Source organism: Astyanax mexicanus, chromosome 12, assembly GCF_023375975.1.
Source record: "Astyanax mexicanus isolate ESR-SI-001 chromosome 12, AstMex3_surface, whole genome shotgun sequence".
NCBI classification, from domain to species: Eukaryota; Metazoa; Chordata; class Actinopteri; order Characiformes; family Acestrorhamphidae; genus Astyanax; species Astyanax mexicanus.
Genome location: NC_064419.1, coordinates 22195046 through 22221460, shown reverse-complemented (window position 1 = coordinate 22221460; position 26415 = coordinate 22195046). Strand labels below are relative to the sequence as shown.

Sequence of the window (26415 nt, the reverse complement as noted above, 5' to 3'; positions counted from 1 at the left end):
AACACCAGTGACTGGTTTATCTCAGCAAAGGAGGAGTGCTCACAGATTTAGACCCAGTTGTGAAAAAAAATTGAGAGAAAAAGGCCTTTTGTGAACATTGCTCATAGTTCAGCTATGGGAGCAAAACCAATAGTCTTGTGTTTATATCAGTGTATTTAAATAATTCATGGTAATTCATTTAAACAGTTTTTGCAGTTCTTAAAATAAAAATCACGTTATGTCGAGTTATGGCCCCCAGAGTGCTGATCCGCACCCCCTCCCCCAGCAGCTCTCTATGAGGGAAAAAAGCCACTTGAGGAAACGGAGTGATGGGCATGCGTGCCCTCAGGTTCTGGGCTTGTTCTCAATGAAAGGGGTCAAACGTGTGAGTACATCTGCACAGACACATGCACGCACGCGGGGCTAATTGAATCAAGCTGAAGAGTGTGGGATTGGGCCAGAAACACATGCAGATGGGGATATATGGGTCAGTGCTGTAAGAGCTAAGGTAGGGTAGATAAAGCGTACGCTAGGAAAGTCCAAACTGGACACCGTGTATGCCATGTGCCACACACACACACACACAAACTAAAAAAAAAAACACACACACACACACAAGCCTTGCTGGGCCAAAACCCTCGAGCACAACAAGCACTTAGTGCTTAAATGCATCTTGAGAAGTGAATGCATGTCTTTGTGCAGGCGGCCTGCAAAAGCCTGAGGGGGGCAGAGATAGAGAGAGAGAGAGAAAAAGAGAGAGAGAGAAAAGGAGAGACTCTGCCAGGACATTGTCCTTCATTTCTGGGCCTGTCAGTGCTAAAGTGGATGTGTGTAATTGCACAGCAACTGGTTGCTGATTGAGTTATTCAGTCATCAGCAGTAATATACAACAGACAGAGCCTTCCCAGTAACTTAACCCTTAGTCTTCAGTCATTACTGTCGTTAAACTACATTAATCAAGGCAATTATCTAATAATATATACTTGTATGTTTATATATACACTATATATAAACAATCATCAAAATAGATAGAATAAAAAGAAGCGCTGGATTTAATGCTATTGTCAAGAAGGATGAAAGGCTGATATATGAGCAATATTTATTGATCAACAAATACAGTAATAGTTCGAATATTCCTGAAGTTTCAGAAGTAGGGCTGAAGTGATGATAGTAAGGGTGGGCATTAAGCCCAAAATAATATCACGATATTTCATGATATGATCACGATAATAATACTCTTGGCGATATGTAAAAACACTGAATTACATTATTAATTATTTCAAGAATACACTACTACAACAAAATGAAAATTACATTTTATTACTGCATATGATATGATAAGGCACATCCCTAACTGAGATATTAAAAAATACACAAATGTTATCAGATTGTAACAGAAGACAATGATCATGATACTAATAATGCACTCCAAATATCTCCATATATGCAGCATTAAAGTAAAATGAATGATACTGGACGGATATAATCTGTCTCTAGTAGTTAAACAGCTCTGGAAAAAAAAATAAGAGACCACTTAAAAATAATCAGTTACTTTGATTTTACCAACTTGAAAACCTCTGAAATATAATCAAGAGGAAGATGGATGACCAAAAGCCATCAAACCAAACTGAACTGCTTGAATTTATGCACCTGGAGTGGCTTAAATTGATTCAAAAGCAGTGTGTAAGACTGGTGGAGGAGAACATGCCAAGAAAACCAGGGTTATTCCACCAAATATTGATTTCTGAACACCTAAAACTTTGTGAATATGAACTTGTTTTCTTTGCATTATTTGAGGTGTAAAACTTATTTCAGTCATTTTACTTTCTTTTGCAAATAAATGCTCTAAAAGACAATAGTGATCTATATAGTATATCTGTGTTTGTGAGTGTGTGTAAATAACAAACTTGACCCACGGTGGACAGAACTCCGAGAAATCCTCCAACTCCCGTTATTTTTGAAATTACAGGCTGTGCTTGGGACACGTGTGTGTGTGTGTATGTGTGTGTGTGTTTATGCCAACCTTCTCCACAGTCTAAAATTAAAATCTGGATTTTATAAACACTATAATTACAGAGAGTAGGACTGAGCCTTATTTTAGACAACTGTGGCCATGAACGCCCTTACCACACACACACACACACACACACACACTCCGTCTATATGTCCCTGTGTCCTGCTTTCGCGTGTAGACCACAGCAGAAAGCAGAAAAGGGAGCCAAAACTTGCAAAAGCTCAGACAATTGAACACAACTATAAGAAGTGGTGGAGAAGGGGACTAGAGTTTGTATACACAAATAAATTCACTTAAAGTTCAGACCAACTACCCAAACTATGCAACCACTACAATGCAGCCTGTGTTCTATTGTTAACTACTATTAACTGGAATGTCAACCAAACAGCTCTTCTGTCTTAGAAGCAGGATCACGGCCTAATTGTTTGTGTATGTGTGTGTGTGTGTGTGTGTGACCCAGATAACTAGACAATGCTGGTTGGGTTGAATGGCACAAAAATATCAATTAAAAAAACAAATAAAAATATCCTATATGTCTAAATGTTTGAGGACACCCCTTCTAATGATTGCATTCAGACATATTATGCAGGGGGAAATATTATGCAAAACGAAATTTTTGCTTTCCACTTAGGTCTCATTCAAAGCATTCAAAAAATCCATCCATCCATTTTCTGTCAGGAATCATATGCATCTATGAGCTTTTGGTTTGGTTAAATTATTGTGACGTCACAATAAAATGAAACCTTATGAAACCGCCCTAGCCCCACCCCTCAACCACCTGTCAAACCCCACCAGAGCCAAACCCACTAGATCTTGTTTAAGTACAATACATCAAAACATAACAAAGACAAAAAAGTAATGATAATAATAATAATAACAGTGCAGGGTAAGAACAAAAAGCCAGCAATGTGTGTACTACGCACTTTTCATTTGTATTTAAATTAATTACATTTTAAGTTAATACACAAATTAAAAGGTATAGGAAGTAAATAAGTAAAGGAAATGAGGAAGTAGAGGAGGGGAAAAAAAGGGCGGGAATAACTTGTAAAACAATAATGACAGGGAAAAAACAATAGCATCAATAGTCACAGATAAGTGCAAGATGATTAAAGTAGTATGGATTTAAGTAATATATGATCCTTGTGAAAGAAAGTGCTCTTTAATTAGTTTTTTGAAGGAAAGCAGTGTATTGCAAGTTCTTAGGTTGGGTGGTAGACAGTTTCAAATACGAGGACCTCTGTGTGAAGAAATTGTGAATTGACTTAAAGTAGTTCTATAAAAAAATGTGAGGTGTAGGTTGTCAGAGGCTCTGGTAAAGTAGTGATGAATGTCAGTTGAAGATCTCTCATTTCAGTTGTTTTGGTTGAGAGCCTTGGACAGTACACAGCAGGATTAACCGGCAGACTTCTTCTGAAGGAGGGATCTGTACCTACTGTCTGTGGCAAGTCAGCAGACATGGAGATGCAAGTACTTTAAAAGTATGAGTTTTGTGCTTCTGTCGCAGTTAAGCATGAACTAGCTTGTTCGTGTTTTGGCTAACACTAACATGTCCGGCAACAGCTTATTTGAATCAAAAGACAGAGCCCTTAAATGGGTCATTCTGAAAGGGACTGAAACTGGCAAGAACAGAACAGGTGAGATCTCTTAATGTAAACGTAATTTTGTGCAAAGTACTTCATGAATATGTTTCATATAGCCCATAGACCCCTTTACGTCACACCCATGTGTACCCCAGTTTGGACATTCTTTTGGAACCTGCATCACCTTTCCATTAAAGATAATAATAATTATGAACAAGCCGTAGCCTTGAAGGGTTAATGAAAGTCTGAGATCTTAGTAAAAGTTATCTAAAAACTCAAAAAAGTAAAAAGGGAACACAAAGAAAAAGAGATGGAGAAAAAGACAGAAGAAATGAAAAAGAGGGGAGAGAGAGAATCAACATTTTTGGAGTCAGATAAGAGAGGAGGAGTGAAAGGAAAAACTATCTAAACACAGATCCCTGCTGCGCTTCGGGAAGAGCATGAGAAATCTCTCGCTCTGTCTTTCACACTCACTCATTCTCTCACTCTTTCTCTCTCCCGTTCAATCCTCCCGCACTCTTTCTCCACTTTCTCTCTACTTTCTTTTCTTGCTCTCCCTTTCTATTATCTCTCTCTCCCCTTCTATTCAGCTTCTCTCTTGTTTATCTACATTTACTCTCTCCGTCTCTTGATGCATTTCCCTCTTTTTGTTATCTTACTCTTCTCTTCCTTCTTTCTCCCTTCCAATTCTATTCTCTCTTCTCCTTTTCTCACTCTACGTATACCTCACATTCTATTCTCTCTTTTGTCCTTCTCCCTCTTCTTCCCTCCATTTCTATTCTCATTCTCCCCCTATTCTCTCTCTATCCAGTATTTCTATTCTCTCTCTTTGTCCATCTTCTCTCTCTTATTTCCCTCCATTTCTATTCTTGTTCTCCTTCTATTTTCTCTCTCCATTTTTGTATTTCTATTCTCTCTTGTCGTCTCAATTTTTTTCCTCCATTTCTATTCTCGTTATCCTTTCTTTTTTCTCTGCTCATTTCTCTCATTCTATTCTCTCTTTCTATCATCTGTCTTCTCTCTCTTCTTCCCTCCAATATATTCTTATTCTACTTCTTGTCTTTCTGCTCATTCCTGTATTTTTATTCTCTCTTTTTTGGCCATCATTTTTGTACCTTTTATTTCTATTCTTCTTTTTCTTCTTTTCTCTCTGCTTATTTCTGTCTTTCTATTCTATCTCTCTATCATCAGTCTTCTCTCTTTTCTTACCTCCATTTCTATTCTTGTTCTCCTCCTTTTCTCTCTGCTCATAACTGTCTTTCTACTCTCTCTCTCTCGTCTGTCTTGTTTCTTCTTCCCTCCATTTCTATTCTCATTCTCCTCCTTTTCTCTCTTTTTATTCCTGTCTTTCTCTTCTCTCTCTCTCTGTCAGTGTTTTCTCTTTCTTTTTCCCTCCATTGCTTTTGTCACTCTCTTTCTTTTCTTTCTTCATTCCAGTCCAGTCCTCCAGTCTCTCTATCATCCATCTTCTCTCTCTTCTTCCCTCCATTTTTATTCTCTCCTCTCCTCCTCCTCTGTCTTTTCTGTCTCTCCGTACTTCTATTCTCTTGATTCTCCTTCTTCTCTCTCTTATTTCTCACTCTCCTTCACTCTCCCAACTTTTCTATTCCCACTCTCTTCTCCTTGTCTTTCTCCCCCCATCTCTCTCTCTCTCTCTCTCTCTCTCTCTCTCTCTCTCTGGTAACTCCTGTGGTCTAGTTCTGCAGTTGTAAATAAACTCAGTGTCCATAAAATCTCAAGAAATACATGAGACGTCCAACAGTTACCTTCACCTTAGAGGTCAGAAGCCAGAAGTCAGTGTGTGTGTGTGTGTGTGTGTGTGTGTGTGTGTGTGTGTGGCAGTGACAGGTGTGAGCAGGGAAGCTACTGGTGTCCAGTTTCGCAAGTTTTTTTGATTTACAGCCACACCCATTCTTTGCAACATGTGCGGTGGATTGTTGTTTCTCTCCTACACACACACACACACACTTCCCATATAAATAAAGTGTCTGCTTTCTGAGGACGCCCTTCCACACAATTCCCCGGATATCTGTCAGGAAGGTTTCAGAAAACACACACACACCCTATCACAGGTCACACACTGATCTTGATTACACACACACACACTCTGCTTGTGTTACACACTGACTTACACTCCTCTTGTGTCACACAATGTCCTGGACTACACACACACACATTCTCTGCTTGAGTCACACACTGACCTGGACTACACACAAACACATACACAGACATACACATACATACACACACACAACTGTAATGACTGTATGGACTCCCTGGAACACACACACAAGCATACACAAATGCCCATTTGTTGCAGTCACACTGCAGCTGTCTGTGGGAGTTCAGATTCACACACTCCAAATTCTTCACACACCCATGCCCACTGCCAAGGACGGCCACTAGAATGTGTGTGGGTCTGTGTGTGTGTGTGGGAGGAGTATCTGTGTGTGTGTGTAAGTGTGTAGCAAATGTTTGGATGTTGTGACAAATATGATGCATCATCTACTAGAAATCCTCAATATTCAATGTGTCAAGTTAAAACACACCCAAACACAACCCCTCCACACACACACAAACACAAACACACACACACAGACCCATGGCCAAATCTCCAGTGCTGCATTAACACCTACTGTGCTGATTTAACACGCAGGTGTTTATTCAGCTCTGGGGAGTATCTGTGTTGAGACTTTATTAGACAGCTCTCTCTGTACAGTTCTCTGTTCAGTTTCCTTCATACACAGTTTATACAGACGGAGATTCTATACGAGTACAAAATACTGGACTGGACGGTCACCAATCAAAATCAACATTGTAATTCAATAATCTGAATATTAACAGAGACGTTATTAATGAGAAAATATGACTGGAAATGTCTCATATCTCATAATGCTCAACCCTAGCATCCATTCATAGATAAAGTCCTGCCCATTAAGAAATAAAGCCAATCAACTATGAAGTGACAGGTATCTGTATGCTAGTGTGAAAGCTTCCCACACTGTGGAGACCTGTGCAAGCACTGTAGTCACATCAAGCTGAAAAATCACATTTGCATTGCATTATGGAGCCTAATGCTACAATCTAATCAGGAGGTTTTAGGCTGATTTTTTCAGTGATTTAAAATATGTTGTTAAAATGATAATAAGATCCTCAGTTTTGAGTATTTTGGCTGTTGCCATTGAAACAGACAGGAGGCTGGGCTTGTATAAGTGTTTATAACATGTCTGGTGATGGTGCAAAGAGACCTGCCAAGTAAACTAACTTGCCTAAAGAAAGACTGGTATTAATGACCTGTATGAAGCAAATTGTGTGATCCTTTTAAATCAGATTTGAACCACTGTTCTACTGTAAATGGACAAAAGTAAACTGTCTGGAAAAAAGTCATCTTTGATTGTGGCATTGTTACGATAAGCGTCTGCAATGTCACAAGATTTATTTCAAGCCAGTGTTGCATTAATTCTTCACCAAGATCTTGCAGCATTGATGATGGTAGAGTCTGATCGCTGCACAAAGTATTCTCCAGCACATCCCAAAGATTCTCAATGAGGTTAAGGTCTGGACTCTGTGGTGAACTCTCAATCCATGTGTGAAAATGATGATCTCATGCTCCCTGAACCACTCTTTCCCAATTCCAGTCCCATAAATCCTGACATTGTTATCTTGGAATCTGCTCGTGCCATCAGGGGAAAAAAAATCCATTGATGGAATAACCTGGTCTATATTCAGTATATTCAGATAGTCAGCTGACCTCATTCTTTCAGCACATACTGTTTCTGAACCTAAACCTGACCAACTGAAGCAACCCCACATCATTTGCTTAGTTAAATGCAGGTGACCACCTTTTTTTTTTGGCCAGGCAGTTTATTTGGACAGTTTTTATTCCATAGAACACGGTTCTCCCATTTGCTCATGTAGCAGGCAATGGTGCAAGTAAGCAGGCTGCATGCTGGACTGAATAGCATTATCAAGCAAATCAGTATCAACAAACAGAGACAACAATTTTAAATAAAGAAGAAATACTGAACTAAATAATTAAAGTATCATTGCATTTTGGAAATGACTGAAATGATCTTACTGACTGTTAGTATGTTTTGCAAATGACAAAAATCTCAATTTAGCAAAAGCAACAAATCTTCAGTAGAAACCAAAGTCTGTAAAGCAGTAGTCGCTGCTCTGCATCACTATTCAGTTTTCAGAACGTTGCCCTAAAAATAATGAATTCTGTTCATTGTGTCGATTTTGATACGCCTGCACATAATTGGCATGGTGCCAATCAGAGGTGTTGAATAATAAACTACAAAAAATTGGGTTATTTATACTTTGCTGGAGTACTTATTTGTCAGAGAAATTTCAGATTGTTTTCATTCCAGCTTGTCATCATTCAAAATAAACCCAATCCGATCTGATTGTGGTTGGAAAAGAAGTATAGACATATACCTTTCCGACACACTATTAGTTTATACGTGATCTATTGCATGCCCACACTCCAGCAAGAACAAAGCAAACGTATATGTAGCCTAGTATAAGGATGATCTATACAGAGACTCAAGAGAACTCAAGCAAAATGTCCCAACTAAATTTATTCATTTTCAATAGGCATATATGCAGCTGAAACAGAAAGCCTAGTGCATCCCAAATTTATCAAAATTAACATTTTAATAAAACACTGTAGTCATTATGGCTTTTAAAATTTGGGGAGGGGGGTAGTGCACTAAAGGCTCCTGGGGGGGTTTGTCCTTACATTACTTTTTGTTTTTATTCTTTAAGTAGTCTCAAAAGCAGTATTTTTTTTTCGTCTGAGGAAAAAGCTTGAGTTAATACTTCTACAGAAGCATTTTTCTAAACTCGAGTATCTATACTTCTACCCGAGCTAGAGATGCAACCATTAGTTAATATAATCGACAATGTCGATTGTTTAAATTTGTCAACTACAAATTTCATTGTCAACTAATCGTTCATTTTTAACAGTACCGCATTACACAAAGTGCTGGGGACAGAAGCGCAATGGGAGATGGGTAAATAGCTCACTCACACAGGTTACACTCATCTTAGTCTGTGTCTCCAAATGTGCCCAAACACAACAGATTACCATGTAATTACCATGTTTAAACAACATCTAGACATTTACTGTAAATGCCTTCTTAAATCTCATGTTCAGCTGTTTCTATCTTTTTAGAGAAGGAGGATATGGCAGATACAATCGTTGACTAATCAACTAATCGAATAAATAATTGTCAGATTAGTTGACTACCAAAATAATCATTATTTGCAGCTCTAAACTGAGTAGGAGTTGCTCCAATACTGTAGGTTAAAGTTCATCTGCTTGAGAGAGTTCTATGTTTTTGGCAATACTTCGCTACTGAGGCTAGACAGGCTGAGCATGCTGTGTATCTGTACATCTGTGTCATCAGTGGGTACAACTTTTTTACATGACAGCAATGATAAACGAGAACTGAATAGGTTTATCATTTTACATTACAGAGCAAATTCATTTCTGGGGAATAAAAGTGAGCTCCTTCTCTTTCTCCATCTCTCTCTCTTTCTCTTTTACACACAAACACTTCCATGCTCACTCACACCCACTATTATCTGTTACATTTTTTGCATTCCCTCTCTGTTCTTGCTCTTCCCAAACTTCCTCTTTTTTCTCACTACCAACCATCTCTCCTCCCCTCCCACCTTTCTCTCTCTCTCTCTCTCTTTCTCTCTCTCTGCCCAGTCCCCATGTAGCCGCACATAATTAGCTCTAAACACAGAGGCCCTCTCGTCCACATCTGGAAGGAGTTTGGGCATGGCAGTTTCCTACCAGCACGGCTAAATATTTAGATTCAGCCTCGCTGTGTATGGATGAACTCAGGAGGGGAGGGGGTGGCAGGGGAGAGCCAACAGAAAGAAAGGAGGAACGAAAAAAGGAGAGAGAAAGAGAGAGTGTGTGTGTGTGTTAAAGAACAGAAATGGGGGTGATTTAGTCAGTCTGTTGGCTCTACAACTGGGCCTTACATGTCAAGATAATGTCGAACGACTCGTGTATGCAGATTAGATGTTTATGTGGAGAGGATTTATGGGAAACTCTGGCCGTAATGGAAAACTCCACCGCAGGGAAAGCTGATATGCAGCCAGGTAGCAAACACACACACACACAATACACACACATACAAATACACACTGCAATGCAAGGCTTCGGAATTTACTGCTTCGTTTCCTATAGAAGCAACAAATGACATCCTGATCCTCCTTCTAAACTGACCTCATTAAGAACTCAGTGTCCATTGAGGACAGCCAGGAAGCTTTACATCTGGAAAAAAGAGACAAACCCTTACTGACAGACGAAGGAATAGCTGGGAAAACGCACGTGGATGGATATGGGGTGGGCCAGAATGACTTGGTTAAAGAGACAGTTCACTGCAAAACCACATTTACACAGTTTACCCCAAAAACTGTCAGTCAGCCTGGTGTCTGAAGTCTGGTGTCTGAAGAGGTTCTGTCTTCTCATCATTCTCAAAGCGCATGCCTCAAACCCATTTCACACCAGATCAAAGTGACCACAACACTTGCCGGACTGCACCACCTTGGATGGTCCAGTTGGTCCTCTTCTGTAGATCTATGAGATATGAGGCAACCCAGATTTGTTTTCCTAACGTCAACCATGGACCACTTCTGAAAAGGTATGAATGCTCAAGAAAGGTGCAGAGAGCAAACATTTGGATAAAATATGCTAATGAGATACGCAACACAGAATTTAGGTGTATATTTCCATGTCAACAAGAGATCTATTTACAACAGGCACAGCAATCCAGAACTTTCCTGGACATTACCCGTCATTACCCATGTGTGAAAGCAAATCATTATAATCATTATGATATGATCCATAGTAGCTGGTCTGGACATTATAACTGGACTTTGAACCAGGAAGTTGGTATGATAAAGTATGGGTGATGTCCAGTTGAGGCCAAATGTGAAGTGAGCACATGTTTTTTTCAGTGAATTTACTTTTGGTCATGCCGTGCCTCCATGCCACCTTCTGCCTACGGTGCCTCTGGTGCTTCCAGGACATTACCTGGACTTTATCTTTATCTTACAAGATAAAGTCCGGGTAATGTTCAAGTTCAAGCCCATGTGTGAATATAGCAGGTAATTGTCCATAAATTTTACAGTGCATCACGCTGTGCAACCTCTCTCTGGTGCCTCCAGGACATTACCTGGACTTTATCCTAGGGGGCTAACAAGATAAAGTCCAGGTAATGTTCAAGTTCAAGCCCATGTGTAAAAATAGCATGTAGCTCTGTAAAATTCATAGAGCATTATGTTGTGCATCCTCTCTCTGGTGCCACCAGGACAATACCTGGGCTTTATCCTAGAAAGTCGAGGTAATGTTCAAGTTTAAGCCCATGTGTGAGTATAGCAGGTAACTGTCTGTAAAATTCACAGCATATCATGCTTTGCCTCCTGTCTCTGGGGCTTCCAGAACATTACTGGACTTTATCTGACCCAGACATTATCATAAAGGCCTATACTTAAGTCCAGGTAATCCTAGTGTGCCTATATGTGAAATGTGCAGGTCATTTTTCCAGAGAATTCTAAATGGGTCATGCCTTGCCTCCTGCACATGCTACACAGGTACTTCTTGCTTAATTTACATGGAACATTTCCTGTAGTGAGAACTGTTTGCTGCATATGTGAAAGGGTAGCTTTGAATAATGTCCAGACCGGATGCTCCAAGTCTTTGTATTTGAGTTAATGTATGAAAAATGACAGAATGACTTTTGAACATCTATGGATGTTCGAGAAAGGTTCAGGAGCCAAATATCTGGATTATGTACCTTTAGACGTGCTATAAAGGCTTTAGATCTCAACCTTAAAAGTTCAGGAAATAAACTAAAATAGATAAAATTCTATTTTAAGATGCCCTACACAAAGGTTAAACCTCCATGTCAATCTAGGATCTATGGATGTTCAAGAAAGATTTAGGAATCAAACATCTTAAAGCACCTTCATGATATGTGCTATACAAATTGCAGATCTCCAATACTGAACATCTAAGGTTCACAAACCAAACATCTGGATAAGGTACCTTTAAGAGATCTGCTATAAAGACTGTATAGCTACACAACTATACCTAGGATGTCTTTTGAATACGGTAGATGTTTAAGAAAGGTTTAGGAACTGAACATCTGCATGAGGTACCTTTATGAGATGTGTAACCCAGGATTTAGACCTCCATATCAAGCTAGGACCACTACTGAACATCTGGATGAAGTACCTTTATGGGAGGTATAAAGTGTCTATTTAAAAAAAAAACTAGGTAAGAAGAAAAGTTCAGGAATATGAGCTTTGCAAACATTTCATCAAAGTATCTCCACATCAAACAAGGCTTTCTTCTAACATCTCAAGTAGGTTTCGTACCTAAACATGTATAGGTAAACTCTATTTAGATTGCCTGTGGACATGCAAAGTTGTCTCTACGTCCAAACACTTGTTCATGAGCTGTAGATTATCTGTGTATGTCCAAAAATGGTCATATCTGGCCATCAATTTGTGAGGTCTACATTAAACACAGTTTCAGTTTCTGGATGTTTGGACTTGGCTTCAATACAGTTGGTTCGAGATCAGTTAAGATCTTAAGATGTTTGTGTCCAACACCCTTTACCCCATTCATGTTTGGTCAGGTTAATGACGCCAAAGATGCTGCTGACCAAATATTATTTGGTTGGTGCACCATTTTTAATACATCCTTGACTGCACTCACATAGTGGCATGGTCCAAAGGACCAGCCAGAATGTTCCATCCATGAGTTGTTCTGCAGTTCAGGAGCCAAATATCTTGATAATGTACCTTTTAGATGTGCTATAAAGTCATCATATCTCCACCTCAAACTCGGACCACTCTAAACATCTATGGATGTTCAGGAAAGGTATAGGAACCAAACATATGTATAAAGTACCTTCATTATAAGTGTTATATGTGCCTAATGACCCCAGAGATGCTGTTGACCAAATTTTATTTGGTTGGTGCACCTAATACATTTCTAATACATCCTTGACTACACTGATGTAGTCAAATGTCATGGTCCTTATGTCGACATGGTCCAAAGGACCAGCCAAAACTTTCCTTTCAAGAGTTGCTCTGAAGTCATTGAAGACATTGATCAGTGATGAGAACAGAAGTATGGGTGCATCAACAGACAGACTACAGTTCAGTCCAGTTTCATCACTGGAAGTCATCACGACCATAAGTGGTGACACTCATACCATGCGTAATCTGTGCTCCGAGTTGCAGCAGCCTGTTATCTAAGACTTATCTGATGAGGAATGCCAGATGCTTGGTTGGTGAGCTGCAGCTGCTCAGGGAGATAACCCTCCACCCTAACCCACTGACCCCAAGCCCCGCAGCCTGAATCCACTGGCCTTAAAGGATCTTTCTCCTCTAACAGGGTCCACTGTCGAGGTTCTCAGCTGGGAGCACTTAACCTCAACTGGCAGCACATTACATGTGCGAGGGGAAGCCTTGACAGCAGTACATGGATTGTTTGCCTGCTGGCCTGCTTATTTGTGTGAAGACGTGGTTGATGAATATCGTCTCAGTTCTGCTGTTGCTGTGGCTTTGCGGCATGACTGTGAGAACTTAAAGGTTCTTTGTTCCGGTAGTCAATGGACCAAGACATGCTTGATGGCTTATGTTTGCCTTTTTTCTTTTTGCGTTGGACCTACAGAGCTTGTATTGTGTCCCATGACTTTTGCCATGTTTTACGGAAGCTTTCAATCACTGCACTGACCAGCAGGTCTTCTGAATTAAATATGGATGCAATTTCTGCACTAGTCACAGTCATTATCACACACTGCCATGTCCACTGTGGGTGGTAATGCCTTATATTATCTATCCCCAGTACACAAGTGACATCACAAATTAAAGAATGCAACATGGAAAATAGAACGTGTCACCCATCCCACTTTCAGGCCTCGCACTAACTCTATGAACACACACTGCAGTCTTCAACCACACTCACAAAATAACATCTCACAATGTATACCAGTGTGGGCTAGGGCTGCACGATATATATTGTCTAAGCATTGTCATCGCGATGTGCGCAATAGTCACATCGCAATTAAATCAAACACTTCATGTTGCAAAGTTTTGATTCTTGACACAAGAAGTAGATACACAGTGCTGTCTCTGTGTCTTTGTAAGTGACAGACTGCTGCTGCCTGAGAAGTGCAAGAGGAAGGAGGAGCACGGGGAGGGGAGGGCAGGAGTAAACATGAAGTAACTGCATGGCCTCTATCCACATGGTTAGGCACGTGCTTGTAAACATGTGCATGGGTCGAAAGCTGTGTACCTCAGTTCAGCACGGTTTTACGCAGATATTTCCAGTTACAGCTGAATTCACGCTTTTAATCCCAGAAAAATGCTCTTATTTACACTTTAAAAAGCCATTTAAATGTCTGATTAAAGGGCAGATTACTGTTGTTTTGCTGTTTTCCTCGGGTTTTGAGTGCTCAGCACCGACTCAGGTCTTGATAGGTCCAGGCGTGAGACAGCCTGCAAGTGGGGGTGGGGCTGGTGATGTCATGGGCCCTGCACTGTTTAATATCGCAATGTATATAGAGCCGAAAAAAGAACATTTGCGATGTAAATTTACATGCAATATCGTGCAGCCCTAGTTTCGGCACTCCCAAGCTGTCCCCTGAGGTAATACTTCATGATCAATTTACACCCTGCTATCCCATGATTGCCGGCATGTCAGTGTATGTTATGACATTGACTGCACCAGGCATAAAGCCCCTTGTCCAACTGCCCCAGTACCCCTGACCTCATCCACTGCTGTGTCCAGACTAACATTCCTCCACCCTAGCCAGCAAGAGAGAGCAGCAGGGAAGAGAGAGAGAGACAGAGAGAAAGAGAGACTGAGAGAAAGTGAGAGAGAGAGGGATGATCTGTATCCTAAACTGCACCTGGGATGGTCTCTAGAATTGCCTGAGGAATGTCAGGAAAAACAGAAACATCAACATCACTCCGAACATTCCACATCTGGAGCAGAACCCTCGGAATGTCACTAAATCCGGGAGAAGGACGCAAGTGTGAAAAACAGTCTCCCCCCAGGTGTTAAAGCTTCACGTAAAAAAAAAAAAGTGGAACAGTCCCATTACACTCTGCATGCAAACAGTAGGGCTGGACCCGAATATTCGGGTATTCGGATATTCGTTCGTTGAGTAGGTATTCGGTTTTTAATTTTGGTATTCGGATATTCTTTTTTTTTCTCCTTTCCAGAGTTCCACCTCACTCTAACCACTTCTGTTTTCGCGGGTCCCGTCAGAATATCTTGCGCGCGGGACAGAACTGAACTGTTATTGGCTGGAGCGGGAGTTTAATCCAGACGATGCGGGAGCAAATTAATAAATAGTTAAGAAAACTGTAATAATTGTAAAAAAAAAAAAAAACCTAAAGAAAACTCTCAACGCGCAGGATGGACCGACACACACACGCACACACCGATGGTGTTTGGACTGGGGTAAGGAACGGGACCGCACTTTTCAGCGCTGCTGTTTTAATAAATATATAAGTAAATTTGAAGCATTAAATGTAGTTTATTTAATTTATATTAGGAACGTGGGGCGGGAGCGGCAGAAATGTGTATGTGGCGGGCGGGCGCGGGATTAAAAGAAGCAATTTTTTTGCGGAGCGGTAACGAGACAGAAACGCGGGAGCGTGGAAGAGTGGGTTTAAAAATCAGTCTCGCGCAGACCTCTATTATACATGATAAAAAAAAAATGCAGGCTCTTCGAAACTGATTTATATAATAAAACGTAAGGGGTAATGTGGCAACAGTAGGGGCTAAATCGGTTACAAAAGCCTGGCCTACAAAAATGATGTCTGAACGAATTTCCTCTTATCTAATATAATTTAAAATGGTTTAAAAATATAAAATAATTTCTAAGCAAACGAAATATTTAATATTGAGCTTATAGCCCAAGTGCAAAAATACAAAATCAGTAATACGGCTATGCCCTGCACAATGCTTAAACCGAAATAGACCAAGTACAATAACGTCATTAACAATGACTTTCCTCTACTCTAATATAATTTAACATGGTTTAAAAATATAAAATAATTTCTAAACAAACGAAATATTTAATATTGAGCTTATAGCCCAAGTGCAAAAATACAAAATCAGTAATATGCCCTGCACAATCCTTTAACCGAAATAGACCAAGTACAGTTTACAATGACTGTCCTCTAATATAATTAACAATGTTTAAGAATATAAAATACTTCCTGAACAAACGTTTTTTTTGTTTGTTTTTTTAAGCAAATAGCCTAAGTGTGAAAACACAAACAGCAATGTACTGGGCTGGCTTGCGCAGCGGAGAAACCGTGCAGCAGCCTCCTAGCCTGCTTACGCAGCGGATAAGCCGTGGTGTGGGGCACCAGAAATTCCTGGATGAAAACACAAAGAAATCTGGGCTAAAAACACAGAAAAAATATGGGGTGAAAACACAAAAATATCGGGGATAAAAACACCAAAAATCCGGGGTGAATATGTCTCGTCGGTCAGAGCAAATTGAAAATTTTTCAGTGGATTAAAGGGGCCGTGATTTGCTTTTTTTTATTTATTTTTTTTACCTCTTTTTTTTAAAACGAATATTCGAATATTCGCTTCGAATCAGTGCCGAATATCCGGAGCTCAAAAAACGCTATTCGGGCCAGCCCTAGCAAACAGCATCTAAATTTTTTGTATGGCCTTGATTCAGCTTCCTTGTTTGGAATGGTCGGATATTATTCATCCGGTTCTTCGGAAAGTAGGGAGCACTTTAAATCTGTTTACACTGTGTATCGACATAGACGTTTTCATATTTCAATTGACTGCTTACAAAGCCAGTGTGAACACATTCTGATATAATGCATTGCCTAAACACGTGAGAAACCATGTTCACAGTAGGCTACCACAAGTAGTAGTATTGGAACCATGTAGTCCTTGATGTGGTCAGATCTCATCTGTTCACACTGGGGATGAATAAATGTTATGGCACTGATTCTGATCACTAATGGTGATCAGGTACCTTTGCTAAATGTGCCAAAAATAATGGGACAAAATAGTATTGTGTCCCATAACATTTGTTCGCCACATCCAATGAAAGCTTATAAACACTGCACTGACCTGCAGGATCTGTATGTGGGGTCTCCTGCAGTAAATGTGAGTGTAATTTCTGCCAGAGTCCTTTCGTTTGTTTGCATGGACAATTCTAGCCAGCCACTGTCGGTCACAATCATTACCACTCACTGCACTGTCCACACATAGCACATAGTGAATGTTAAGGAATTATAAACAAAATCTAGCCAAAGTGTACAGCTCTGAAAAAAAAGAGACCACCAGTTACTGAATCAGTTTCTCTGATTTTGATATGTATAGGTAAATGTTTGCGTAAAATGAATGTTGTTGTTTTATTGTATAAACTACAGACGACATTTCTCCCAAATTCCAAATAAAAATATTGTTATTTAGAGAATTTATTTGCAGAAAATGAGAAGTAGCTGAAATAACAAACTGCAGAGCAGAGCATTCAGACCTTAAATAATACAAAGAAAACAAGGTTATATTGATGAAGCTTTAAGAGATCAATCAGTCAATATTTGGTATAATAACACTGGTTTTCAATCACACTTTTTATGCATCTTGGCATGTTCTCCTCCACTAGTCTTACACATTGTTTTTGGATAACTTTATGCCACTCCTGGTGCAAAAATTCAAGCAGTTCAGTTTGGTTTGATGACTTGTGATCATCCATCTTCCTCTTGATTTTATTCCAGAGGTTTTCAATTTGGTAAAATCAAAGAAACTCATCATTTTTAAGAGGTCTCTTATTTTTTCCAGAGTTGTAAAAACACGCGAGCTGAAATAGATTCAGAAAATCAATTATATCAATGGCATTTGCTGTCCCATGGAAAACATATTAGTTTACTAGTGACAGTATACACTAATGATACACTGGTTTGCTTTTTTAGTTGCTAACCTTCACTATAGAAAACAATTCTGTTGTATAACATAACATAACATAACATAACATCAGAAAGAAAGTATACAGTGCCTTCTGGGTATCCTAACTTTTACGTAAGGAATTATAGGATTAATATGAGGTAGCACACAGTATACCAGATATATATCATATCTTTTTTGGCCATGGTAGCTTATATAGTCCTGCCTTCAACAGCCATCACATCAGTATTAGTACACCATTTTCGGTAACTTTTCTCCTCCGGCCTCGGCAGGGGGCTGGAGGCTGGAACTGTTTATCCCATAACCCGTGCAAACGTCGTAAACGTGTCACACGGTGTGCTCAGCACATGCTCGGAAAACAAATAAACGGCATTAAGAGGTGCGGCTGCCCGCGCCAAGCTCGTCTCCTAGCGCCTCCGTCGTCTGCTGCCACCCAGGCTCGCCTCAGCCCCCTTCCCTTTCTGCTTTAATCCACTTCCTCTCGCTTTCCACGGCCCAATGTGCCGAGCAGATGTGGCCGCTTATTAAGCAGAACCACCACGCTCTATAAACGGGCTGCCCTCGGCCTCCTCCTCCAGGGAACGGGCCTGTTAGCTCCCCCCTCAGTCCCTCTGCTTCTTCACCATTTTCAGTGTTTTCCTTTTTATGACGCCTTGCTAGGGAGGGGAGCACGAGGGCATTGTGGGAAGACGGAGGACCGGGGACAGGGGGGGAAGTTTCGAAAGCGGTGCTGGGTGTTAATGTCAAACACATGAAGAATTTGTTTTTTTAATGTTTAATACATCCATTCTCTTTTGTTCAGTACAGTAGCTGACTTGAGTAGCCTACCTTCTTTCCTGTAATGAAACTTACAGTTTAATAGTTTCTTTTCAGAGAAACAAAAAAAAAATAGCTAGCTAACTAGCTAACAAGCCATGGGTAATTAATCAGTTTTGTAACTTATCTTAAATAATCAGAAACATTTTAACTTTGTGTTTATTTTCTTAGAATAATGACAATATTTTATTAATTTTTTTTAATAACTGTTGCTCATTTTCTATTGTGAGAGCATGTTAGCCACCGGAAACTAATTTCAGCTAACAGTCAATATAAAAAAATAGGAAGCTTAGCATCACAGGACCCTCTTTCTGAATGTTAATCAGTTACGTAACTTATCTTAGATATTCAGAAACATTTTAACTTTGTGTTTATTTTCTGAGAATACTGCCAGCATTTTATGAATGCTTAAACTGTTGCTTAATTTTTACTGTTAGCGCATGTTAGCTATTGCAAGCTAATTTCAGCTAAAAACAGTCAATGTAAACAAACAGGCAGCTTAGCAGCACCTCAACACACAGGACCCTCTTTCTGTATGTGAAGCATTAAACAGTGGTTAAGAGTGCCTTTATTTATTATTTAAAGCTGTTTTCTGGTGTATAGTAAGTAAGTAACATTTACATTTACCTTTTATTTTACCTTGAATTAAATGTTTTTCTTTTTTTGATGGATTTTTTATGGTGGGTATTATTCTGAGATCTGCTTATGTTGATTAATTTACAGCAATGTGACAGTCCACAGGAGCTACGGAGTATAGCCTAGTCTAGCTTAGTTGTTAATACAGTAAGAATTAAGGACAATGTAATAGTGTAATAGTGTTTTTTGTAATTATCCTACAGCTATGTCTTCTTAGTGTCTCAGTGTGTGGTTAACCAGTTAAAGACTAGTTAGCTGTAGCGGGGTTAGCTTTTATGCTAGGAGCCAATCACCCATCTGGAGCTTGGCTTTCTTAAGAACAACAACAAAGTTAGTGAAACATTTTAAAAATGTTATAAGACTCTGTTCAAGTTCCTTTAATGTTAATAAAACACATTCCCATTCTAACATAAATGGAACAGTTCAAAAACTTATCACGATTTTATTCAAAGTTTCCACAAATTTAAGATAAGATAAAATGTTCCCCCAACAATTATATAACATTATAAAATTGTTCTGGGAATGTTATTTTAAAGTTGCAAACAAGCTTGAGGTTACGTTGCATGAAACATTTACATAACTTAATAAAAGTAAATAAAAAAGGAAACTAGACAAATCAACGGTATAAGACTGTTCCTAAACAGTGTCTGGAGACGTAAAATTGAGGTTGAGCCAACATCTTGGGATTTTCTGTAACCTTACTAAAACGTTCTATTATGTCTAGAAAACTACACATATAGTTATAATTACTTAAACTAAGCTAAGGTAATTCAGTTTGTGTTTAAGGAAACAGATTTTATATTTTGGAAACAAATAAGGCTGTTAACTGAGGATGTTTTAATTGCGTTAGCTTTTAGACTAGCACAGATGTCTGCTTGCTTCCCCAGCCTTCTTTACCGTCAAATCCAGCCCAACCAAAACAGAGCTGGAAAACCATCCATTTTCAAAATCCCCAAACTGTTACGCAACACTTTGTCAACTGTTTTAGGTTTTTAGAATCAGTTTTTCAGTTGTCATGGTTCTGATGAATTTTCTAAGAGGTATTTGAGGTTCAAATACAGTTTCCAGTTCTAGAGCTCCTTTAATGTAACTTAAATTTCTGATATTTTTGCTTCAGTATCTTTATTAACACTTCTACTTTAATGAATTATCACCACAATCTCTAAAGCTAGTCTTACTTATTTAGGTATTTTCAGTCCACTTTCTGTCCTTTTGAGTCTTTTATGTGTATTCAGTGGAACTGCGGTCTGTCAGCGAGAACCAAACCACGACCGAAAGGTCTTTTTGCTCAGTTTCGCCCCGAATGTTGAAATAACAACAACAAAAAAAGACCTAAATGTCAAAAGCAGACGAGAATGCGAATCTGAACCAAACCAAATATTTTTAGTATTTCACAGACCTCCCTCATCTTACTGGAATTGCGTGCGTAGGCTAGTTGGGCCGTTATGGACGTTGTGTAAGCAACCTGAGGAGCCTGAGCTTCATTCATAATCCACGCAGGCTCCTATTTATCCAGGACAGAAACAATATGGCGTATCAGGCTTGGAGTCTGGTCAAACTTCCTTCCTGAACTGAGGGCACTGGAGATGGGCCTGAGAGACTGCAGCATTATGAGGAGAGGAAAGAGAAGGCAGTCATTAAAGTGGGGGGGAAACACTATATGACATAAAATGAGAAAGAAATGAAAAGCGAAATACAGAATCAGAAAACAGGAATGAGAGAGAGAGGCATATACAGAACGCAGGGAAGAAAGAAAGGGAGCGAGTAAGTAAATAAGCAAGAAAGATAGAGAGAGAAGCTAAAAAGAGCCGAAAATGTGTTTCTGTTTATCCCCTTTAGTAGGGCCAAGTCAGCTGAAGATCGCAGAGAGGGCGGAGTGTGTGTGTGTGTGTATGAGTGTGTGTGTGTGTGTCTGTGTGTTGGGGGTGGGTTTTGGGGGTGGGAGGGAGCAGACCAGGGGCACGTTTCCTTTCCTTTCAGACTGAAAGACAGATGGAAAATGACAGGGCTGTGACAAAGGGGCTGTGCTATAGGCCTGCTGCACTACGATCTACAGCCACTCGCCATATACACACACACAGTTTCCCTGATCCAGATTTAACCTTGATTAAGACTAAATCGTGTTTTAAAGAAACATTCCAGGTTTTATTTAACATGTCTTATCTTTAGTATATCTTTAGTTAACAGTCAGTTACTATAGACAGACATTTTGATACGTTATTCTGAACACAGTAAGGAATACTAAACATGACTAACAACTTAAAATAGAAGTCTTTGGGTGGATGCTGCTTAATCAACTATATGCAACATGTATGAATCATTATAATGGTGGAAAACATTTGCTATTGCATTTTTATTCCAAAACTAGGCTTAATCTATGTTGAAACAACCAACTCTAGGTGATTAACCCCTTAAATCTAAGGTTAAAATCATTTGTTTATATCAGAAGCTCTACTTCAGCTGGTGGTGGAACAAGAGAATCAAGCACTGCAACTGAACCAATCAGCCAATCAGAACCTCTGTATTAGTTGGGAATAGGAAAACAGAATCAAACTCTGCAGTAGAATTCCCGAAAATTCCAAAAAGGTCTGTTTTATAAAAGTTGTCAAAAGAACTATAAAGAACCTATAATTGGTAAAAAAAAACAAAACAAAAAAAAACATGACATTTAATTTAAAGATTCTTCACACACATCTCTTTTACAATTTCACAATTTGTTTTTCAATGACATCACTTAAAGAACCCTTTGTTTTGAAGACAGTGTATTCGAAAGGACAATTGTTTGATCATGGTGAGATACCACAGAAAATGTCCACCTGTATAGGCTGTGAGGTGTTATCTAGTGAGCAAGGTGGCCAGAATCAAGCAAGGCTGGATAAATGAGACATTCCAATTTTAAAGTTGTGTGGTAATTTAGCATTCCTCGATCCACAGAGACACGTGTTTGATGTGTACCAGTAATACGTTATAGAGGCATTATCACCCACAGTGGACAGCGCAGTGTGTGGTAATGATTGTGACCAGCAGTGCATGGATATAATTGTCCATGCAAACAATCAAGTGACTCTATCCGAAATCACATGCAGAATCAAATTCATCGCAGAAGACTCTAATGGGACACATATATAGTTGCTGTTACTTGACTTTTCACATGTCAGTGTAAGTTTTCTAGAAGCACTATTTTACCTTATAACATCTTGCAAGTATCTCTGCCATGAATAGAACAAAAATGTTTGTTTAATATAATAGCCATTTCTCCAAGCTATTATTAAGCAACATCTCAGACATAATTGTAGGATAATTGTAACCATATTCTGAGGCATTCACCAACACATACTGTATTAGCATGCACAAAGTCTAAGGGGTTAAATGCCTAGTACACGTGCTGTTGAACAAATGTCCACGCCAGGCAAGCCAAGCCCCCAAAAATGTACAGCTGGCTGAAATTCAGTCCGGGGACTGGAGTGGACTGGAGAATCCACACATCTTGACATAGCCTGCTGAAAATACTAGAGCAAAGTTCTATTAATACATGATGATCCACAGCCTCATAAACCATCTATCAGTATGAGCAGTGTCATTTCGTCTCAGGTAAAACATTATGCTGGAGATGCAGCTCGAACACAGAGAGACGGAGGGATACAGATAATGCTTCCAGGTCATTATAGAACTATAATGGAAAGAAGATAGTGGTTTTCAATAGATGACAATTGTTTTAGCCTCTCAGTATCAGCAGATATCAATCGACTTTTCTTTATTCACTTAAAGTATTTAAACTTTGAAATGCATGTCCAAATGTTTGTGGACCCCCCTTTCTAAGTTGCACTTAATGCTCACACAGATGTGCAAAAAGGTTGGTTACTATTAGAACACTCACACAGTTTGCTTTGTTGGGCACCCTGTTGGTAAGAACGTCCAAAAGAATATGCTTTTTGGAGCAGGAGCATGAAAATATTGGCACCATGTCTAATGCCAGGTGTGGACTAAAGGGTTATAAAGACTCTTAGCATTGGGACCACTGTGAAGCAGTGGAACTGTGTTCTCTGGAATAATTGGTGCTCCATCCAATAATTTAAGGGTGAGCTGGAGATTTGGAAATAAGGTCGGTTGATCATTCATTATGTTGACCTTACTAACACTCTCGTCTTTTTAACAGACTTATTATTCCTGTAAAAATTTAAAACATCATTTTACTTAAGCAGACTGTATTAGCAATTGATATTTCTGCCACATACATGTATGTCTTTTTACAATAAACTGATATTATGGCTTGCACCACATGTGACATATTTTTACACTTTAAAGAGGCAGAAAAACAGTTAACTGCTTTGTCAAATGTGTGTAATGTGCGTATATATATCAGAATTTTACTATATATCTGCCACAATTGAATGCAGTAAAACCTGCGTTTTTAACTAAAAAGAAATGCAGCCGGACATGCGTCACATAATTGTCCCTAATTATTCAATCAGTTTATTTATTTATGTCAAGCATTCATGAGTAGCAGTGTTTATCATTCTGTGGACACTGTGTCCCTACAAAGAATCACACACACACACACACACACACACTGATGACAGCCACATACACATTTACACAACACACATACAACATAGCCTACACACTCACACAAATGCATATGTGAACGTATAGGTATATTTTAACAACTACTCCCCACACACATATAAACACTGATGACAGTTTCATGTGTTTCGCACACTTGATCCTATTAGGACACACACATAACATACACAACATATTCACACAACATAGTCTATCTACAAACCCACACAAATGCATATGCTTATGTATAGGTATATTTAGAGCCCACACACACACATACATACACACTCAAATGTGTATGCATACAAAACCAGTCAAAGGTTTGGACACACCTTCTCATTCAATGTGTTTTTTTGTAAATTAACACTAAAGTCATCCAGACTATGAAAGAACTCATAAGGAATCATATAGTAACTTAAGTGTTAAACAAACCAAAATACTCTCTAAAGCATTTAAGTGAATCATATCTGGGGTGCTGGGCAACAGAGGTGACTTATGGTCTTCCTTTCCTAGGGCAGTCCTGATGAGAGCCAGTTTCATCATAAGACCATTTGATGGTCTTTGCGACTACACTTCAAGTAACGTTTCTTTTACTTAGTTCCCAACTAATGCTGTCAAACACATGAAGAGGGACAAAAATTCAAGTAACTCTTGAAAAGTTCAGCACAGCTGTTAACTGAAAGCCATTCCAGGTGCCTCATTAAGCTGTTTACTAAATAAATACATATTTGGATGACGTTCGTATTTTGAAATAATGAAAAAACACTAAATTTAATGTGTGTCCAAACTTTTTTATGACACAAACACAAACACCCATTCTCAACTTTCCCGTCATCATCAATCATCATCCTTATCATCAATTATCATTATCATCATCACCATCACTGTCTCAGTCTACAGTCTCAGAGTAGAGAGAGGGTGGGACTCACAAGCTGGAGGTCTTGTTGGGCAGCGCGCTCGCTCCGGGCGGCTCAGTCAGTTCCCTCCCGGTGCAGCTCACTCTCCTGCGGCTCCCGGAGCCCTTCGCGCGCTCATCCGCGCAGTTGCAGCCGCTGGCAGTCAAGCCCTGGCACGCGCGGGCCAGCGGCACGAGCGCGAGCGCGAGGAGCAGCGCGGGGAGCAGCGCGAGGAGCACGCGGGCCCGGGACGGCATCACAAACCTTTAGAGCGCGAGACGCAGCCGGTCCGTCCGATCACCCCATGACATCAGGGCGCAAGCACGGAGCGCAGCGGAGCTATCGTGGAGCCCGCGCAGACTTTATAATAACAACTTCAGCGGTTAAAATTGATATTAATAATAATAATGTCTCCAATCTTCAGGGGTTCACTTCGCGTGCCTCTCCATCACTGACTGTCCCGCTCCACAACGTCCACCACGTCCACGAGCTCGAGCTCGAGCTGTACACACGTTTAAACTCCCCAAATCGTGAAAAAGTGCATTTCCGTGCGTTTTCCCTCTCAGCCAATCCGCAGCCGAGAATTACCCGAGTTTAAAAACTCCTGACGCGCTTTAAAAGTGAGCAGAAAAGTTCAGAGTAAGTGAGAAACCCTCAGCTTTGCCCTCGCGCGCTCCGTCCGCTAGAGCTGAGTGTAACTAAGTGTTACAGACAGTAACTGTAGCTGTTGCAGCGGCGGCAGCAGCAGCAGCTCTCTCTCTGCGCTGGGCTCTTCTGGAGACTCCTCCGTGCTCCTCACTCCTCACTCCCCGCAGCAGCAGCAGCAGCAGCGCTCCTTCCGCTCTCCTCCGCCTCCCTGTCACGAACAGCCTCTAGTCGGGTGGCTTGAAGCGCGCGCGCCCCCGCCCGCTGGGTCCTAGCGCGCTTCACCCCGCAGGATCACGGTTTGAAGGGCTTTGGGGTGGAGCGCGCGGCGAAGTCACCAAGTGTTTAATTAACACCTACAAGTGTTAAAAACAGCACGTGCAGCGCTGGAATGATGATTGCACCGTTGAATGAAAAACCGAAGTCAAATCAACTTAGCCTGCTATGGCATTAATTATATTTTTGGGAGCTTGGGGTATATTGAGTTCCTGTGGATATAGAAAATACTGCACATTACGGACTATAGGTGACACCGTATTGTAAAGCGCACTATCAATGTACATCTATTTTCTGATCTATTTTCATACATATATCTTTTCCCATTTTCTCCCCAATTTACAAGACCAATCACCCAACCCACTCATTAGTACTCCTCCTATCACTAGTGATTCCTTAACACCAGGAGGGTGAAGACTAGCACATGCCTCCTCCGATACATGTGAAATCAGCCACCGCCTCTTTTCCAACTGCTGCTGATGCATCATTGCCAAGTAGCATTGCAGAGTAGCATCACAGCATGCTCGGAGGAAAGTGCAGCGACTCGGTTCCAAAGCATCAGCTCACAAATGCCTTGTGCTGCTGACATCAAACTAGGAGTGATAAGGGTAAGGGCGCCAAAGAGTGTTGCCATGTTTCCCTTCTAATAGGGAAGCTGGGGGAAGTGCCAAAGTAAACAGAACTGTAATTCCTAAAAAAAAAAAATACTAATTTTTTCAACAGCCCAGATAGCAGCGCTATCCACGGTTAGCACTAGTAAATGCAGCTAGATAGTGCTACACGGAGGAACCCTGAGTGTTCCGGTAACACAGGGTGCTATCAGCTAGCGGTTCATCCCATGTAGCTTGTTTTAACATGCTAAACACGCAGTCTACACTCTGTTAAACTCACCTTTCTGAACGGCGAAAGAGCTAGCGATGTGGTTAGCGTTTAATTCTAAGACTGCTCCAGCCTCGGTTCTGGAGAAACTCTTGTATAACGCTGTCCTTCAGCCGGGTAGCTTTACTGCTCATAACA

At 40.1% G+C, this 26415-nt stretch overlaps 1 protein-coding gene across 1 annotated transcript in view; it reads right to left on the bottom strand.

Annotated features, from left to right (window-relative positions):
- adgra2 (adhesion G protein-coupled receptor A2) overlaps nucleotides 1-25326 on the bottom strand; it is a 114727-nt gene extending 89401 nt beyond the window's left edge. Inside the window, exon 1 of the mRNA XM_049485745.1 lies at nucleotides 24511-25326. Within this exon, the coding sequence (XP_049341702.1) occupies nucleotides 24511-24734 (224 nt within the window). The 5' untranslated portion in view covers nucleotides 24735-25326. The remainder of the gene's footprint in view (nucleotides 1-24510) is intronic.
- Nucleotides 25327-26415: the final 1089 nt, after the last annotated feature.